The sequence below is a fragment of the Melanerpes formicivorus genome, unplaced genomic scaffold (assembly GCF_026170545.1).
Source record: "Melanerpes formicivorus ecotype bairdi unplaced genomic scaffold, bMelFor1.0.p_v2 SCAF_19, whole genome shotgun sequence".
In the NCBI taxonomy this organism is placed as follows: Eukaryota; Metazoa; Chordata; class Aves; order Piciformes; family Picidae; genus Melanerpes; species Melanerpes formicivorus.
In genome coordinates, this window is record NW_027142371.1 from 15,865,861 (window position 1) to 15,885,173 (window position 19,313).

The 19,313-nt window shown below is 56.4% G+C and overlaps 1 protein-coding gene across 1 annotated transcript in view; it reads left to right on the forward strand.

The window, feature by feature from the left end:
• The window catches only part of LOC137447098 (peroxidasin homolog), a 36,921-nt gene that overhangs the window by 8,895 nt on the left and 8,713 nt on the right, over positions 1–19,313 (forward strand). The window contains exons 3-17 of the mRNA XM_068150356.1: positions 338–409; positions 4,702–4,773; positions 4,993–5,064; positions 6,851–6,922; positions 7,908–7,979; positions 8,894–9,063; positions 10,383–10,500; positions 11,992–12,161; positions 12,609–12,881; positions 13,033–13,163; positions 14,996–15,155; positions 16,058–16,170; positions 16,393–16,549; positions 17,485–17,593; positions 18,345–18,502. Of these exons, the coding sequence (XP_068006457.1) occupies positions 338–409; positions 4,702–4,773; positions 4,993–5,064; positions 6,851–6,922; positions 7,908–7,979; positions 8,894–9,063; positions 10,383–10,500; positions 11,992–12,161; positions 12,609–12,881; positions 13,033–13,163; positions 14,996–15,155; positions 16,058–16,170; positions 16,393–16,549; positions 17,485–17,593; positions 18,345–18,502 (1,919 nt within the window). The remainder of the gene's footprint in view (positions 1–337; positions 410–4,701; positions 4,774–4,992; positions 5,065–6,850; positions 6,923–7,907; positions 7,980–8,893; positions 9,064–10,382; positions 10,501–11,991; positions 12,162–12,608; positions 12,882–13,032; positions 13,164–14,995; positions 15,156–16,057; positions 16,171–16,392; positions 16,550–17,484; positions 17,594–18,344; positions 18,503–19,313) is intronic.

Below are 19,313 nucleotides of genomic sequence, written 5' to 3' on the forward strand. Positions count from 1 at the left end.
AGGGCAGCTCAAGGGGCACTGGGGGCAAGCTGGAGCAGAGCAGCTGCCAGGGGAACAGAAGGGAAACTTTGCCCCTGTGAGGGTGCTAAGCCCTGGAGCAGGCTGCCCAGGGGGGTGTGGAGTCTCCTGCTCTGGAGCCTTTCCAACCCCCCTGGATGTGTTCTGTGTGCCCTGCGCTGGGTGACTCTGCCCTGGCAGAGGGTTGGGCTGGGTGATCTTTTGGGGTCCCTTCCACCCCCTGCCATGCTGTGGTTCTGTGGCTCCCCCCAGAGCCCTTCTCCCCTCCTCCCTCACTGCTGAAGGCTGCTCTGCAGCTGATCACATTTTCTGCTTTCAGAGACCTCCGTTTCAACCACATCAGGGAGATACAGCCTGGAGCCTTCAGGAGACTCAAGAGCCTCAGCACTCTGTAAGTTCCATCCAGGGACCCCACAGGGGGGGATACCCTCTCCAGGGGGGGCACAGCAGGGCTTCATCACACAGCCCTGCTCGAAAGCTGCCACTTGACAGCCAGCCTTTGCCAGAGCTTGTTGCACCCTGTGGGACTGATTGGCCAAGCCATGGCTGCAGGATGCTGCAAGCACCCTGGGCACCCAAGTCCCTGCTCGTGGCTCAGGTGTGTAGGCTGCTGGAACACTTCCTTGCCAGTGCTGCTGCTCCTCCAGAGCACAGAGCAGCCCTTGGCAGGCTGTTGACCAGCACCACGTGGTGCTTAATTCCCAAACCAGAGCAGAGAGGAAGGATACCTTGGCTGGATTCCTCTCATCTGAGCTGTGGTCAGAGAGGTGATAAATGAGGCTGAAATGCCTAGAGGGAGAAAGTAGAGCCTGAGTCCACAGGGCTTTACCTTATCACAAAGCTCTGCTGAGGCATCTTGATCTCCAGCCCTGCTCTTCCACCCCTGAAGCTCTCCTGAGCCCAAAACCCTTCCAGATGATGTCATCTGTGTGTGCTGCAGACAGATGCTTGGCAGCAGCCTAGCAGGGCTGCAGGCGAGGTTCAGCTGGACCCTGGGGGGAATGAAGGCTGCTGGCAGGCCTGGAGCTGGAGAGAAGCTCCACCCAAGCTGCTGAGCTCTGCAAGAGCTCCCAGCTCCTGCCTGCCACTGCCTTGCTCCAGGCAGGTCCCTGACAGCTGCCAGGCTTCTGTTGCCTAAGGAGGGGATTGGTCTCTTCTCCCCAGTATCAGGTGATAGGATGAGAGGAAATGGCCTCAAACTGTGCCAGGGGAGGGCTAGGCTGGAGATCAGACAACATTTTTTACTGCCAGAGTGGTCAGGCACTGGCAGAGGCTGCCCAGGGAGGTGGTGGAGTCCCCATGGCTGGAGGTGTTCGAGGAACCTGTGGCCATGGCACTTGGCACCATGGTTTATGGCCATGGTGGTGCTGGGTCGCTGGTTGGAGTGGGTGAGCTTGGAGCTTTTCTAACCCAGACAGTGCTCTGAGTCCTGACTCCTGCCCCTCTGCCTAAAGCCAGGGGCAGACATGCAGCCTGGCTGAGCAGGCAGGAGCTAGCCCTCTGTCATGCCTGCCCTACAGCCCTGCTCAGAGCTGCCAAACCTTTTCCTAGTGCCCGGCCTAAACCTCCCCTGCTGCATCTCAAGGCCATTCCCTCTTGTTCTACCACCATAACATCTTTCCTGTGGGTGGGTGGTTGTAGCTCCTGGTGTCTAAAGCTGGAGGAATCAGTCCTCCTCACACTTGTAGCAGCCAACCCCAACAGCTAAGGAGCCAACCTCAGACCCTCCCCAAGCCAGTTTCTCTGCAGGGGCTTTTGTTTTGTCCTATTCCACATCAAAACTGACAAGAGCTGAAGAATTTGCTGATGTCTCATAGATGGTAAAGTTTTGCCTGAGGACTCAGAGAGGTCTTCATGCAATAGGGAGAAGAAATCCTTTCAAACCCCTGAGAGACTTGCTGGGGAAGCTTGGCCAGAGCAGCTGAAAGAGGGTTTGGAGGACAGAGAAGCTCAGGTTCCACATGCAGAGCTCTGAGCTTGCAGCTTGCTGCTTTGGGCCTTCAGAATGTGTTGCAGAAGCAAACAAACACTTTAGAAAGAGGCTTCCCTGCAGTGCTGCTGCCAGAGGAAGGGCAGCAGAGTCTGGGGCAGCTTCTGCCCTGTGTCTGCTTTTGGGCAGGGGGCTGTGCTGTGGCTGAGTTGGGCAGCTCAGAAGCCACCCTGATAAGGAAACCTTTGAAGCCTTTCAGTGGCTGCAGGGAGCTGGGCAGTGAGAGGAGCCTGGAGAGCAGGGACTGGGCAGCAGGGGATCTGATCAATGCTGATCAATGTGTGAGGGGTGAGGAACAAGAGGCTGGGGCCAGACTCTTCTCAGTAGTGCCCAGGGACAGGACAAGGAGCAATGGGCACAGACTGGAATCCAGGAGGTTCCATCTGAACAGGAGGAGACTAATTCTTTGCTATGAGGGTGCAGAGCCCTGGAGCAGACTGCCCAGGGAGGTTGTGAAATCTTCTTCTCTGGGGAGCTTCCAACCCCCCATGTGCCCATGACTGCAGCATGTGGTTTGTCAAGAGAGCATGGTCTGAGCCTGAGCTCTCAACTCCCACATCATTTCAAACACTCCTCGAAGCAGAGAACTCACTGAATGCAACTCAGGCCTGTGCTTGGCAGCCCAGCGAGAGGGTGGAGAAGGAGAAGGAGAAGGGAGGGGTGGTCAGGACACAAAACCTAAAGGAAGCTGAATGTAAAAGCTTCTGATAGTGAATCAGGGCTGGATCTCGTGGTGCTTGTGGCTCTCAAACCTCCCAGAAGAATGTTTCAGGAGTAAAAGCTCTGTGATTGAGTCCAGCTACTCACCAGCTGGCACGAGGGGCAATGCCACACCATTGGTGGCCTTCCAGTACATGACAGGGGCTACAGGAAAGCTGGAGAGGGGCTTTTGACAAGGGCTTGTAGCAACAGGACAAGGGACAATGGGTTTGAGCTGGAAGAGGGCAGACTGAGACTGGAGATGAGGAAGAAATTCTGCACAGTGAGGCTGGGGAGAGCCTGGCACAGGCTGCCCAGGGAGGCTGTGGCTGTCCCCTCCCTGGAGGTGTTCAAGGCCAGGCTGGATGAGGCCCTGAGCAGCCTGGGCTGGTGGGAGGTGTCCCTGCCCAGGGCAGGAGGTTGGAGCTGGATGATCTTGAAGGTCCCTTCCAAGCCAGCCCATTCCATGAGCTGATAATGATCTTTCCAGCTTCAGCCTGCCAGGGTGGCTGCTCTCAGCAGTGCTGCTCAGCAGCAGACCCTCAGCAGGAATTTGGGGGGGTTCCTACTGACTGAAGCTGGGATCCATACCCAGCACAAGCCTCCTGAGGTGTTTGCAGGAGCTGCCTGTGGCTTTCTCTGCAGGCAGCAGCTGGAGTCTGTGCAGGCTGAGGGACTCCATCAGTTGTCTCACTTGTGAGGGGCTGCCAGGACAAATCCTTCGATTACAGAGGGGAATCCTGAGGCAGGAAATGGAGATGGCTTCTGCCATAGGCCTTTGGCCTTTGCCTGGGTGAGGAACACATCTGTCTGAGCATCAGACGATGAGATAAGAGCTGCTGCACGCCAGCTGAGCTGCCAGAGCCCTGCCTGGGGTCACTGACTACACCCTTGGACTGGCCTGGGCAGCCAAGAGAGCGAACCAGACTTAGGGTAATGCTTTTAAACAGCACTGAAATGCAGGGAGGGAACACTGCAGCTGGGCTCCAGGCCTGGCCTGAAGCTGTTGCACTGAGGAAGAGGGGTGAGAGGAGGAGGTGAGAGCACCTTGGTGCCTGAGGCTGCCCAGGCTGTTGCTGTCACCCTGCCCCCTGGCTGCTCTCTCTTGTCCCCTGTGACACGAGTGGCCAGTGCCAGCTGTGTGGCAGGGGCTGGGTGGTGGTGTCCCTGGGGAGGTCAGGGGAGCTGGCACCCATCTCTCAGCCCATCTAGCATGCTCAGAAGTGGGGCCAAGGATCAGACAGCAGAGAACAAGCTGCTTGGCTGGAGATGAAAGCATGGTGATGGAGGGCAGGGCAGGAAGTCTGCATAGCTGCTGCCTCTGCTTTGTCCTCTGGGTAAACAGACAGGAGGCTCTCTCCTGTGCTGCTCTCAAGCAAGCTACTCCCAGTCCTTGGGTGTTCAGTCATCAAATAAACTTTGGGTTGGTGCTCAGGGGCTGCATTTGCTCTCAGCATTCCTGGCTGCCAAAGCAGGATGGTGTTTTCCAAGGACTTGAGATCATTTTTGCATCCTCATGAGAGAAATGGGCTTGTGTAACCTCAGCTGTCTGTGCCCTGAGCCTCTGCTTCCAGCTGGGCAGGAACCTGCCAGCAGCTTTCTGCCTTAACCTCTTCCAGCTGCTTGTCCACAGCCCAGCTCATTCTATGCTTCTAAGAGTGGCAGCAGTGGTTTGATTTCTCCCTCACTTCCACTTCCTTCTGCCTGTCCTCATTGCCCTCATCCATTTCTAGGCCAAAATGGTAACTCTGGGGTGAAAACCACTGTGGCAAAAGGCAAGAGAAGTCTTGACCTGGCAGCATTTGGCACCTCTGGGGGAGGAACCTGCTGGCTGTCTCAGCTGGTGTGAGAGTCTAGCCTCTGCCTGACCAACCTCTTCAGCTCTGCAAAGCAGAGGTTCAGGACTGGTTTAGTGGCCATCCAGGCACAGCCATGCCCCCAGCCTCTGACAGGCTGGCTTCACCAGCTGTGTTTGTCTTTCTTGATTTGAACAGGCTGCTGAACAACAACCAGATACAGCACATTGCGAGGAGATCCTTCGAGGGCCTGCAGAGCCTGAAGTCCCTGTGAGTTGGTAGCTCAACACATTCCTTAACCTCTTTGAGACTGAACTTCTGATCTGTGCCAGCCAGGGACACAGTTTCTGTGCTCAGAATTTCTGGATGCCAATGCCACAGCTATGAAGCACTGCTCTTGGACCCACCCAGCAAGCTCTGCTGTGGGCTGAGGTCCATAGCTGTCTCCTGGCTCAGCCTGATCCTTTTTCCTTCATTTTCTTTTGAAAGCTACCTCTATAAAAATGAAATTCAGAGCATCCAGCAGCATGCCTTCCACGGGCTCCATTCCCTGGAGCAGCTGTAAGTACACACAGGTCTTGTCTGTGCTGAATGTGAGGTGTGTCAGAGCTGATCCAGCAGCTTGCTGGACCCCAGGGTCATGTTCCCGAGGGTGGAAGGTGCCAGAGCCTTAGCAAGGGAGAGGATGAAGCTTCTACTGTCTTAGCATCCAGGTTTGCAAGGCTACATTGGCTTCATTTGAGAAGAGCAGGTCCCAGCACTGTTCTGTGGCCTCAATAGCAGGAGTGCCACCAGCCCTGTGCACAAGCTGGCTCTTCATCAACCAGCTCAGCCAGGAGGCCTGGGAGAGAGCAGAGGGAGCAGGATCTGGCTGGGCTGTGCTCCCAGAGATGGTGCTGGCTGCAGTGATGTTTGAACAATGAGCATTCCAGGCTGGATGCCTGGAAATAAAGCCCAACAAACACCCCCCAAAGGCCATCTGCCTGCAGTCTCAGCAGGAGTGGTTCCAACAGAACTGGTTTTGCTCTGCCTGTGCCCCATGCCTCTGCCCTGCGCCCCTGCCCTGCGTCCCTGCACAAGGCAACAGCAGAACCCACTGATGGACAATGTCAGATGCTCTCCTCAAGGGCCAAAGCTCTGCCAGCAGACATCTGAGGCTTGTTTGAGCACACTGCCTTCTGCTGCAGGTTCTGAGTCTCTTGGTACTGGACCATTTGTCATGAATCCTCCTGTTCCAAGTCAAGCAGACCTGTGGAAGCTTAGCCCAAGATTCCTCAGTGCTCCACTAGCAGGAGGATTTGTAGAGCCATGGCTAATCAGAGTCCACTGTGAAATCAGTGCCTGTGTGATAAGAAAGCCAATAGTATCCTGGGGTGCAGGATGAGTGAGGTTCTCCTCCCCCTCTGCTCTGTCCCAGTGAGGCCACACCTGGAGTACTGTGTCCAGTTCTGGGCTCAGAAACAGAATAGCCCAGAGGCAGCTGCTCCCAGGGGGTTCTGCTCTTGCTGGGAGGTGGCATTTGCTGGGACCCCCTCTTAGAGCAGAGCAGAGCAGATTGAGATTGGATGTGAGGAGCAGGTTGTGCCCCAGGAGGCTGCTGGAACCCTGCAGCAGGTTGCCCAGGGAGGGAGCTGAGGCCTCATGGCTGGAGCTGTGCAAGATGAGGCTGGAGAAGGCTGTGAGCAAGCTGCTGCAGGGGAGGATGTCCCTGCTGGGGGCAGGGGGGTGGGCTGGGTGAGCTTGAAAGGTCTCCTCCAACCCAACCTGTTCTATAATTCTGTCTCCAGTCCCACCTTCAGCAGCAGGCAGGACCAATGTCAAAGCTCTCTCAGGTTGTTCAGGTCCTTTCTCTCCCAGTCCAGGCTCCCCCTCAGAAAGGTCACAGTTTCCAGGCTGGCACCACCTGCCTTGTAGTAAGGTTGTTTCTTCCTCCCCAGGGATGATCCAAGGCTGTGCTGGGGAATGCCAAGGTACAGGGAAAAGACAGGGAAGATTCTCAGGTGGGAGCAGCTGCTGCTGGCTCTCCACGGACAGTGGTTTTATCCTGGCCCTTAAGAGGGTCAGGACCCTCCCCAGGGAAGGTGGTGGTCTGAAGCTCCAGAGATGAGCAAGTCTGTCCTCCCCTGTGTTGATCAAGAGTAACTGATTGACAGGGTAGGGAAAGCCAGCATGGGCTGCTCAGTTTGCATGGCAGAAGTGGAGGCTCCAAAGTGCATCCTGGCTTCTCCATCTGCCCTGGGGGCTGTGGTGTCCAGGTGGTGGGTGTTGTGGGTTGAAAGAGCTTCTGTCTTTTGAACTGCAGTCTGTAAGGCAGCAAATTAAACTGCAGTGATTTTCCATGTGACAGCTACCTGCACTTCAACAACCTGGAAAGCCTGGAGCTGGAGACTTTCAGTGACCTGCCTAAGCTTGAGAGGCTGTGAGTAAAGCTGGGACTCTCCCAGGGGTGAGGAGAAAGGGGGCAGGAGTAAAACCTTGGGTTTGTGTAACAGCTTGGGCAGCATGATCTTCAAACATGGAGGGAAATGAGAAGCCAGAAGACCTTCCCTGGAGAAGGGATTTGTGTCCTTGCCACGGGGAGCACAGAAAGGGGATTTCCCATCTTGTGCTCTGTCCACGTTTCCACCCAAGCAGGGATAAGGCTGCAGGAAGCCCTACAGCTGCCCAGGCCAGATGAGGTTTTGCTCAGACCAGAAGGTCAACACTACTCACTGCTGGGCAGTGTGCACAAAACACTGGGGTGGAATAAAGTCAGAAGAAGAATCTCCCAAGAAAAAGAGAGCTCCTTCTGGAGGTGATTCTGTGAGGGAGAGTTTGCCTTGGTTGGGAGATAAGCCCAGCTTAGGCTGCTGTCTGAGTTAGATTTACTCATGGCTTTGGGTTAATAACTGCACTGAGCCCAGGGCATGAGCTGTCCTTTGGGCATGAGCTGTCCTTTGGGCATGAGCTGTCCTCCTGTCCCTTGGCACGAGCTGCCCTGTGTCCTTTGGAGCCTTCCTTCGGTGGCTGCTGCTGTGAGATCATTTCATCTGCGGGGGGAGAGAAGGGCCCTGCTGGCCTGGCGCTGGGACAGGCACAGCAAACACAGGGTGGGTCCAGCCTGTGGGGATTTTGTGCCCTCTCTCCTCCCTCTGCAGAGCATGGAGCAGACTAAGGTTCCAGTCTCAACCTGTTACATCACATCTGAGTCACCCTTTCCAATCCCCACCCTCTCTCCACTTCGGTCTGGTTGCTTTGCCCAAGTGAGGGAGATCCCAGCAGCTCCTGGAGAGAAGCACAGAGCCCTCCAGGACTCAGCCCCATGTTGGAGAGCAGCTTTTGTGCTTGAGCTGTGACCTGGGCTGTTGTCATCTGTGCAGTGCAAACCCTCAGCCATGCTTGGCCCTGTTGCTCTCCTGTTGCAGATTCTTGCACAACAACAGGATTTCCAGGATACATCCAGGGACCTTCTCTCAGCTGGAGTCCCTCAAACGCCTGTAAGTCAGAACCAGTGCCTGCAAGGAGCAGATCTTTGTGTTCAGAGGGCCAGGGCCGGGGCAGGAATGTGCCTGCTTGGCAAAGCTTTTAGTTGCTGCACTTCTGAGGCCACTGCTGAGCTCATGAAACAGTTTTGATTGGACACCAGAGCTGATTTAACCACTTAGTAGTTTCATTATGCTAGTGACTGATTATATCCAACTGCCCTCTGCTTACAGCTCAGCAGTGCTGCAGGAATGAGCATTGCTGAAAAGTCCTCACAATGGTTTGAGCCCACAAAACATCCTTCTGAAACCTGGGGAGTCCAGTTCATAGCACCCCAGCATGGGAGGGGTTGGAAGGGACCTCTGGAGCTCACCCAGGCCAAGCCCCTGCTCCAGCCCAGCACCCACAGCAGCCTGCCCAGGAGCACAGTGCCCAGGGGGAGTTGGAAGCTCTGCACAGAAGGAGACTCCACAACCTCTCTGGGCAGCCTGCTGCAGGGCTCTGCTCCCTCACACCAAGGAAGTTTCTTCTCCTGTTCAAGTAGAACCTCCTGGGTTCCAGTTTGTGCCCACTGCCCTGTGACTCAGGCTGTGCCAGGGGAGGCTCAGGTTGTGCCAGGGGAGGCTCAGGTTGGAGAGGTTAATCTTCAAGCCCCCTCCAGGAATGGAGACTCCACCAGTGCCCTGGGCAGCCTGTTCCTGGCCTTGACAATCCTTTTGGGGTCAGAGATTGTTCCTTGACTCCAACCTAACCCTGCCCTGGTGCATCTTGGTGTTTAGTGGCCATGGTGGAGCTGGGCTGATGGCCCTAGAGAGCTTCTCCAGCCTCTGTGATCCTGAGTGATCCTTCCTGGTCCCCTGCTGTGTCCCGCAGGAGGAGGCAGCAGGAGGAGGCTGGGAGGTGAGCTGCCTGCTCCTTGCTCTTGCAGGAGGCTGGACTCCAACGCCCTGCTGTGTGACTGTGAGCTGATGTGGTTGGCTGAGCTGCTGAAGAGGTTCACAGAGCAGGGCAGCATCCAGACCGCTGCCACCTGCGAGGCTCCGCGGGAGCTGCAGGGCCGCTCCATCCTCACCCTGACTGCCCAGGACTTCAACTGTGGTGAGTGAGCTCTACCCCCTGTGCCTGTGAGCTCGGGCTTTGGCCTGGGAACTGCTCCTGCCACTCTTTTCCTACCTTCTTCCTTGAGGAGCTGAACTGGTGAGGGGGGTGGAACCTCTCTGTGATGAGAGAAGGCTGAGAGAGTTGGGGCTGTTTAGCCTGGAGAAGGGCAGCCTGAGGGGGACCTCATCAATGCTGATCAATACTTCAAGTGTGGGTGGCAGGAGAATGGGACCAGGCTTTGTTCAGTGGTGCTCAGGGCCAGGCACAACCTTGAATGTCAGAAGTTCCATCTAAACACAGCAACTTCTTTAACTGAAGGCTGCTGGAGCCCTGGAGCAGGCTGCCCAGAGAGGTGATGGAGTCTCCATCTCTGGAGGTACTCCAAACCTGCCTGGCTGTGCTCCTGTGTGACCTGCCCTGGGTGAACCTTCCTTGGCAGGGGACTTGGATGATCTCCACGAGTCCCTTCCAGCCCCTGCCATTCTGTGACTGTGGCACAAAAGGGTCTGTGACCTGAAGGAAGGGGGACTGGGGAGGGTCTAGAGAAGCAAGTGGGAGACACACGGCGTGGGACACACTGCAAGGGGATGTGGCACACAACAAGCTGCCCCCAGCACCCCCCTGCTGCCACAGCACAGCCATTAATGTAAATTTGTTCTGGTTTAGGCAGGGGCACACAGTGGGATGCCTGAAAATTAGCCAGGGCACCTGGTGGGAAGATTTGGCTGGCATTAGGCTTTTAGGCTGGTGTGGTGCCAGCCAGGAAAGACAAATGCTGCATAATTCAGCATCAAGCTCCAACGATGCAGGCAGCTGATATCTGAGTCAGTGCAGAGCTGCTGGCACCACCTTAACCCAGCATGGCTCACAGGGCAGAAAATCTGCCCAGGAACAGCTTTTGGTACTGTGGGGCTGGGGTGGGTCTGGTCCTGCTCTGATGGTCTTGTTGGGGATAAAGTGCCAAGCCAAGGACTTGTGATCCAAGAAGTAGACTCTTCACAGCATCCCAGCGTGGAGGGGTTGGAAGGGACCCCTGGAGCTCACCCAGTCCAAGCCCTGCTCCAGCCCAGCACCCACAGCAGCCTGCCCAGGAGCACAGTGCCCAGGGGGGGTTGGAAGCTCTGCACAGAAGGAGACTCCACAGCCTCTCTGGGCAGCCTGCTCCAGGGCTCTGCTCCTTCACAGCAGAAGGTCTCCTCCTGGTCAGATGGAACCTGCTGGGCTCCAGTTTGTGGCCATTGTCCTGTGCCTCTCTTCAGTGGGCTGTAGGTGGTTTGTGCTGCTCTGCCCTGGCTGATGCTGGGATGTTCTTTCAGAGAGACCTCGCATCACCTCTGAGCCCCACGATGTCGATGTCCTCTTGGGAAACACGGTTTATTTCACCTGCAGGGCAGAAGGCAACCCCAAGCCTGAGATTATTTGGCTGCACAACAAGTAAGTCACACAGGAGGAGCCCTGGGCTAGCAGAGCTCTTCAGGCACCGAGCTCTTCACCACAGAAGCTGTTTGCTGCAACATGAAAAGAGGAATGCCCAGCAATAGTCCATGGGGTTTGTTTACCTCCCTTTTGGCAGCATTCTCTGGTGGCCACCTGACCCAGGGGCTGTTTGCTTCTGAACCTGGAACGTTTCATCTGCATTTGGAGTGGGTGCCAAGGGCTTACAGCTTCCCCACAAACACTCTGCAGGCTGCAAGCAATTGTCTGTTGATCAAGAGAAAAATCCAAGGAGTGTTCTGTGTTGCTCTAAGCCAGCATCATCCTTGCCCTTCCTTAGCTGCTGGGATGCTTCTCCTCTCTGGGGTTTTCTCAGCACTGTTTGGCTTTTGTAGTTTTTTCCTCCCCAAGGGGAAAGAATAAATCCCTGTGGTGCTCTCCTGGAGGACAGGCCTTGCAAAGCAGCCTGGAGATCCCCATTCCATGCAGCCACACTCCAGAGATACAGGGCTCTGCTAGATGCTGAAGTGTTCCTGGGAAATGCTGCAGGACCAAACCCTCTGTGCTGCAGCAGCTGTGCAACCGAAGTCACTTCACTGCTGTATGAGCTGCTTGTCTGTGGGAGCCTGAGCAGGGCTTGGTTGTGAATTAAAATGATCCATGTTTGCTTCTTCAGCAAACTCCCCTCCAGGCAGGGTTTCAGCAGGGAGCAGAAGTGTATGGCTGAGTGAAGCCCCCCTGGAAGGTTTGTTAGGGAAGTGCTGGCAGGCTCCCAAAGGCAGCACTGCGAGAGGAGGAATGATAACAAACGTTCCTCACACGAGCTATGGCTGCAGTGAGAGGACGCCAGGGGGGTCAAGTAAATGCCCAGCAAGCAGATTGCTTTGCAGAGTGGATTCAACCTTTGTCCTGGGGAGGAAGAGGTCCCTCCTCCTCCTCAGTCCTCTGCAGCCATCCCAGGGTCCCTTGTGCTGGCACAGATGGATGCAGCACTGGGACCTGACCCACTGCAGGCTGGGACCCAGGGGCTGCAGGCCACTGCAGAGAGGGAAGAGGTTTCACAGCTCTTGGGTTGGAGTCCAGGCTGTGTTGGGGTCCCCCAGTGACTTGCTCAGAGCTTTGTGCCCTCTTGAGGCCTTTGAGTCCATTTGAATAGAAATAACAATGCTAATTCCTTGTTATATGTTGGGAAGAAGCTCTCTGGGCCAGGCTGCCCTGAACAATGGCTCAGTGCTCAGTGCTCTCCTCATGGCCATAAATGTCATCTGCAGTCAGTGGGGAGGGGAGCAGCAGCTCACCCAGGCTGTAAGCCAGAGCTGGAGCTCATGTTCAGTGCTGTAGATCACCACTCTTGCCATACATTTCATGGAAGCCTCAAAGTATCCCCAAGGAGCACCAGTGCCTGCCAAGTCCCCCTGCTCCTGGGGGCTCAGGGGCAGACCATCAGCTCCTGCTCCATCCAGATCCTGCCTCTTTGTGGCTGTTTTCCAGCAATGAGATTGACATGAAAGATGACACTCGCCTGAACCTGCTGCAGGATGGTACCTTGATGATCCAGAACACCAAGGAGTCAGACAAAGGAGTCTACCAGTGCATGGCCAAGAACATAGCTGGGGAGGCCAAGACGCAGGGAGTTGTGCTGCGCTACTCTGGCCCCCCAAGTAATCAGCCTTGGGCACCCCTCGGAGGGTTGGGGCTGGGAGTGCAGCCAAGCCAGAGCCAGTCCCAGCTTTGTATGGGCCAGGGAGCTCTCGGTGTGGTGTGGGAAGGAGACTGCCTAAGGGATGGGGTGGGCTGAGCTTTAGGAGGTTCATCGTGGGAGTGGGAAACTGGAGGAATAGAGATTGAAGGTAATTTGGGGCTGGGGAGGGTGTTTGGAGGCTGGGAGGGGGTTAAGGGTGATGGGGACACAGAAGCTGGGGGCTCTGGCACTGGGAGGGAGGAGGTGGTAGGAAGGAGTGCAAGGGAACTGCTCACAGTGAGGATCTGGAGTCAGGGAGGAGCCAGGTGAGTGCCAGCTGGGTTGCATGAGGAGGCCAAACACCTTCTGCCCACAAGTGAGCGGGCAGCAGAGCTGCTGGTCTCTGAGAGGGCTCATTTCCTTCCAGCCAAGCCCACTTTTGTGATCCAGCCACAGAACACTGAAGTGCTGATTGGGGAGAGCGTCACCCTGGAGTGCGGGGTCTCCGGGCACCCCCCGCCCCGCGTCAGCTGGACCCTGGGCACTGGCTCCTCCCTGCCACAGGACCCTCGCTTTGCTGTCTCCAGCTCTGGAGGGCTCTTCATCCAGAATGTCACCTTCCAAGACCAGGGGCAGTACAACTGCAACGCCAGCAACACCGAGGGCTCCATCCAGGCCACAGCAAGGATCATAGTGCAGGGTGAGGAGCCCCAGGTGGCGTTGCCGGGGCAGGGGGTGGGGCAGGGGGTGGATTTAAGCCCTGGCACTGGCTCTTCTCCCATGAGCTGGGAGCTAACCCAAACTTGCTGCCTGAGTCTTTTCTGCTGCTCAGTCCTTGCTTTCCCCTCCAGATTCTCCCAGGTTTCTCCTCATTCCCACGGATCAGACAGCAACTGAGGGACAAAGTGTGGATTTCCCCTGCTCTGCTGAGGGTCATCCTCCTCCTGTGATCACCTGGACGAGGGCAGGTACTGCTTCACTTGTGACTCACCATTTCTTTCTCTGGAGGGGGGGGTGAGAGCAGCTGAGCTGCTGGGCCAGGGGGATGGCTTGCCTGGTGACACAGGACAGCTGGAGATGCTCACAGACCTAGTCACAGCAGGAGGGATGTCACAGATCATCAAGGGTGATGTCAAACACTGAGGAGCTTCTGAGCTCTTTGACACACTCAACTGCTGTGTCAGAAGGAAGAGGTGTGCTGGTTTTCATCAGCATGAAACCCATGGAGACCCTCAAACTGCCTCCTGTGGAGGCTCCTGACCTCTGGACACTCCAGACCAGAGGCTCTCACCATGTGCCAGCTCTCCATCATTGCCATGGGTTTGCTCCCCTGGGGAGGCACATTGCAGAGAGCAGTGCTCACCACTGCCACGTCTCTGAGGTTCCTCCTAGCTTAGCCAACAGGTGGTGGTGGACTTTCAAGGTCTCATTTGCTTGTTAGCACTGGCTACACAGAACTGATCCCATCCAACACTTTCTGGGCCTGGAGCCAACAATGCTTGGCCCAGAGCCCCTCCAGCTTTCCCTTATGCCTCACAAGCCATAATTAATGGCTTAGTGCTGTGGAGAATTCATGGCTATTGTATTCCAGCTCCCACAGCAATGGCCCTGACACAGAGCTGAGAAGGACCAGCTGAAATTCCCCTCCAGCAGCATGCTCTCCATCTCCTTTAGCCTGGCTTCCTGCACTGCCCAGCTTTCAGAAGGTGCCTCTTGCAGGCTGTGGAAAGGAGCATGGGGACAAGAAGCAGGGCCAAGAGCTGCTCTGCAGCCAGAGACCAACCAGGCTCTGCAGCACTTCCTCAGAAGGGCTGCTAAGAGCAAGACAAGAGGAGAAGTGATGGAGCACCCCTCAGCTCAGAGCCACTTTTGGCAGTGTGGGGAGGGTTCTGATTCCTTGTGGTGCTTGGGCTGAACAAACAGAGCCCTTGCTTGGTGGGGAAACAGAATATGAAAAGGAAATGTCACAGAACTGAGAGGTTCTCATTGTTTTGCTTGGGTTTGCTGAAGCATTTTGAGTGTGAACTTTCTCCTTAAATGGAGGAAATACTGAAACAATGCAGGTCCCAAAGCAAAGGAAACCAAAGCACCCACTTAGCAGAGCTGAGTGCTTCCATTGGTTTGGGTAAGCAGCACTTTGTGTAGCTGAACACAGATTTGCTTCCCATCAGGTGTCGGTAAGGCTGCAGCCTGCACTGAGGAAAGAGCAAGGAGGGGAAAAAGGGCAGCAGCTCCCTTCCAGTTGCTCAGACAACTTCCCTCTACAGCTCCCTGAAAGGAGGCTGGAGCAAGGTGGGGGTTGGCCTCTTTTCCCTAGTCTCAAGTGATGGGACAAGAGGAAATGGCCTAAAATTGTGCCAGGGGAGGGTGAGGCTCAAGATTAGGAATCATTGGTTGGCTGCAGGAGTGGTCAGGGACTGGCACAGGCTGCCCAGGGAGGTGGTGGAGTCCCCACCCCGGGCGGTGTTCCAGAGATGTGTGGCCATGGTGGTGCTGGGCTGAGGGCTGGACTCAATGATCTGGGAGATGCCTTCCAGCCAGAACAATTCTGTGCTTCAGTCATCACCACAGCATCCCAGCACGGAGGGGCTTGGAATGGGCCTCTGGGGATCACCCAGCCCAACCTCCCTGCTGCAGCACATCCCTCAGGTGGGAAGAGCAGCATCTAAGGTCCTCCCCTGGCAAGGTGAAGTTGGTTTTCCAGGGTGGCTGACGGCACGCTGGGAAGCAAATGAGATCTGTGGCTGTGCCCCCAACGCCTGCAGTGCGGGGAAGAGAAATCCCACAGCCCAGTAACGACCCTTGTGTGGGCAGGGGGGGCCGCTGCCGAGCGAGCGGAGGCACAGCGTCCTGGCCTCGGGGACCCTGCGGGTGCTGCGGGTGGCGCTGCACGACCAGGGGCAGTACGAGTGCCACGCCAGCAGCGCCAGCGGCGTGAGGACCCTCCCGGTGCAGCTCTCCGTGACCCCTGCAGGTGAGCCGCCCGGGCTGGGGCAACAGGGGCTCCGGGACGTACCCCTAGGGGGAAGGAAGACATCTCTGGCACTGAGGGTGCTGAGACCCTGGCCCAGGCTGTTAAGAGAGGTGGCTGATGCCCTCCCAGGGCACTGAGCCAGGTCACCCTCCCAGGGCAGGTTGCCAGGACTGGGAATGGGTGAATGGCAGCCAAAAGACCATGGGAAGCAGGGGATGAATGATTGCTGACACTGTTGAGGAACAAGGGGGTAAGGGCAGAGGAGGTCTGCCCAGCCTGCCAGAGCAGGGTCAGTGGTCCCAGACTAACTGCAGATCAGCCTTGTTCAAACCGTGGTCGTTGTGATGTGATTGGCATCTGGCTGGGCACCTCCTCGCTTCAGGCAGCCACCTCCTTGCTCTAGACCATGCACTCCTTTGAAGAGCCCTGGCAAGAGCAGCAGTGCAGCAGCTCTGCCCTGCCCATGCTGAGGTGCTTTGCTCTCAGATTTCTCTCCTTTCCTTGGTGGATTCCTTGCACTTTTCTGACTTTTCTGGAATTGTTCCATCTAGAGAAGAGGCTGAGAGGAAACCTCATTGCTCTCTACAGCTCCCTGAAGGGAGGTGGGAGTTGGTCTCTTCAGTCAAGTAACTAATGATAGGAGAAGAGAAAATGGCAGCAAGTTGCCAAGGGGAGGTTTAGACTGGATGTGAGGAACAATGTCTTTGCTGCAGGAGTGGTCAGGGACTGGCAGAGGCTGCCCAGGGAGGTGGTGGAGTCCCCACCCCTGGAGGTATTCCAGACACCTGTGGCCATGGCACCTGGGGACAGGGTTGATGGCCATGGTGGTGTTGGGTTGAAGGTTGTACTGGATGCCCTGAGGGGGCTTTGCAGCCCTAGTGGTTCCATGATTCTCCCCACAGTGATACCTGTGTTCCTTCACCCTCCCCAAGACGTGGTGGCAGAGACAGGCCAGGACGTTGCCATTACCTGCACTGCCCAAGGAGACCCCCGGCCCACCATAACCTGGGTCAAGGTAAGAGATGAGCCCAGCAGCCCCTGGGAGCGGGATGGCTCCTCCGTGGCGGCATTGAACGCCGGGTCCCGGCAGAGCAGGGGCCCGCGGGTGGCGCTCTGGTTTCTCTGCAGAGCAATGCTGACATCTGCTGGCCACCTCGCTCATCGCACCCAGCTGCGGCTCCGACGGGCAGGGCCCGTGGGAAGCTTTCCATCCCCTGAGAGGTTTTCTGTGCGACAGGAGGGCATCCAGATCACAGAGAGTGGCAAGTTCCACATCGGCCAGGACGGGACCCTTGCCATTCGAGACCTGGGCGTGGCTGACCAGGGCAGATACGAGTGCATAGCAAGAAACCCCTTTGGCTTCACCTCCAGCACCATGCAGCTCACCATCACTGGTAGGCTACCTCCTGTGGGCCTCCTGAGCCTTCTCTTGCTCTCCTGGGGGCAGGGCTCTGCTGTGTGGGCACTTTGGCCAGACAGCTCTGGTATTTAGCTGCTTGCAGCCAGGTCCCTTGCAGATGTCACTGGAGTCTCTCCACAGTGACAGCCCCACGCACCCCCAGCTGCTCCTTGCTGTTTTCTCAGCTGAGCTGCAGCTGCTCCCTGCAAAGCCAAAGGTGTTCTCACAACCCTCCTTCTGCAAGCCCAGCTGCTGCCATGCCTGGAGTCGCTGCCTCTGCTGGGAGGGAGGAACTAATTAACGGAATCCCAGAATTCCAGCATGGGGGGGGTGGAAGGGACCTCTGGAGCTCACCCAGTCCAATCCCCAGCTCCAGCAGGGCACCCACAGCAGCTTGCCCAGGAGCACCATGGCCAGGGGGGGTTGGAAGCTCTCCAGAGAAGGAGACTCCACAGCCTCTCTGGGCAGCCTGCTCCAGGGCTCTGCTCCCTCACACCAAACAACTTTCTCCTCCTGTTCAGGTGGGACCTCCTGGGTTCCAGTTTGTGCCCTTTGCCCCTTTTTCTGCCTCTGACGAGTGTCTGTCCCCAGCCTCTTGCCCCCCACAGCTCCTTCAGCTCTTGCTGAGCATTGCTCAGCTCCCCTCTGGGGCTGCTCTTCTCCAGGCTCTCAGCCCCAGGGCTCTCAGCCTTTGCTGCTCCCAGAGCTGCTCCAGGCCCCTCAGCAGCTTCCCAGCCTCCCCTGGACTCTCTCCAGTCTCCTTCAGCATATCTGTTGGAAGCAATCAACTCATGCTGCTGACGCTGCAAATGGAGCTGCAGCTCGACCTGCCGTGGAGCTAGCTCAGGGCTGCTGCTGCCAGACAGATTCCCTGGAGCTTGGAAGACAAATCATTTAGGATCTGTTTTCCTTTCTTTCTGCTGTGGGAAGCCACAGACAGAGGCCGGAGTGGGGACACGTTTGTGGCCACCTCGCTACGCGAAGCCATCAGCAGCGTGGACCAGGCCATCAATGCCACACGCACAGAGCTCTTCAGCAGGTGAGTCCAGGAGCGCCCCCCGCTGGGAGCCTGGGGCAGGGAAGAGGTGGGGAAGAGTGCAAGGAGCTGTTACTCCTGTTGCTGTTGACACTCTACAAAGGACAGCTCCATGCAGCTGTAAGGTGGTGACAGAGCTCCATGATGTGCACTTCACAGCATCAGAGAACTGCAGAATCCTTAAGGCTGGAGCAGAGCTCCAAGATCATTGAGCCCAATTGATAACCTCACATTGCCAAGCCTACCACTGAACCCTGTCCTTGAGCATCACCTCTTCATGACGTTTGAACACTTCCAGGGATGGTGACTCCACCACTCCTTTGGGCAACTTGTTCCAGGGCTTGACAACCCTTCTTTGGAAGAAACTGTTTCTCATGCCCAACCTAAACCTCCCCTTGAGGCCATTTCCTCTTGTCCTATTGCTTATTCCTTAGGAGAAGAGACCAACCCTCACCTGGCTCCAGCCCTCTCTCAGGGTGTTGCAGAGAGCAAGGTCTCCCCTGAGCCCCCTTTTCTCCAAGCCCTCAGCTCTTCCCTCAGCTGCTCCTCCCCAGCCCTGTTCTCCAGACCCTTCCCCAGCTTCATTTCCCTTCTCTGGACATGCTCCAGGCCTTCAGTGCCCTCCTTGGAGTGAGGGCCCAAAACCAAGCCCAGTTTTTGTCCTGCTGGCCACACTGTGGCTGATCCAAAGCCCAAGGATGTTGTGAAGTCTCTCTTTTAAGGTTCCTGCCTCACTTTTAACTCCTTCCAACAGACGCCCCAAGACTCCCAATGACCTGCTGGCTCTCTTCCGCTACCCCCGGGACCCCTACACCATAGAGACAGCCAGGGCAGGAGAGATCTTTGAGAGGACCTTGCAGCTGATCCAGGAGCACGTGCAGCAAGGGCTGATCGTGGACATGAATGTCACGGGTGGGAGAGCTTTCTCTTTCCCTTTCTGAACCTTTTGCCTGGGACTAAGCTAAAGCAGCAGTGTGCAGACATCCATAAAGCTCAGAAGGGCAACGGTGTACCAAAAGGCCCAGGGAGATCTGGGGTCTCTCAGGACCTGTGTTGTCTGGGTGGTCTCTCTTCCATCCCATGTTGTTCCTGAGAGCTGGAGGGCTGTGACTATGGAGAAGATGGAAAGATTTTCTCTTTCAGGTCTGTCTGTAAAAGTTCTAATCTCTAAAACCATCTAACCACCTGAGAGAGCCTTTGTGGAGACCTTCAGTGTGGTCAGAGAGGTTTCCTGCCCTCCAAGTGGCAGGGAGAAGAATGCTGCAAACTCTGGAGTAGAGGAAGGGAGAGACCACTTCTGACTTTCTCCTCTCTCTACCACTTAGACCTCCTGGCTGCAAGCTCAGCTGGGATCCAGCTGCTCAGGTTCCTTTTATTGAGGCAGGATTACAAAGAGCAAAGCAGTGCAACACCAAATGAACTTAGTGAGGTCCAAGCAGCCAGCAGCTGGACTCCAAGACTGGTGTTTGGGACTTCCTTGGTACAAGAGACCTTCCTGCTTGCTGCCTGTTGCTACCCACCCATGTGAGTCACCGTGGGGCAGGCGTGCACCTCTGAGGCCCATAGATACTTCTGCCAGCCCGGATGCACTCCAGGGTGTGAGGAGTCTCTCTCCAGGCTGCAGGTCTTGTCTGAGCTGGTTGGACTCCTGGTTGCCTGTCAGCATCCTCACAGTGCAGCATTATTCAGTGCTTTCAGGCAGTCACCCACAGCTTCCCTGCTG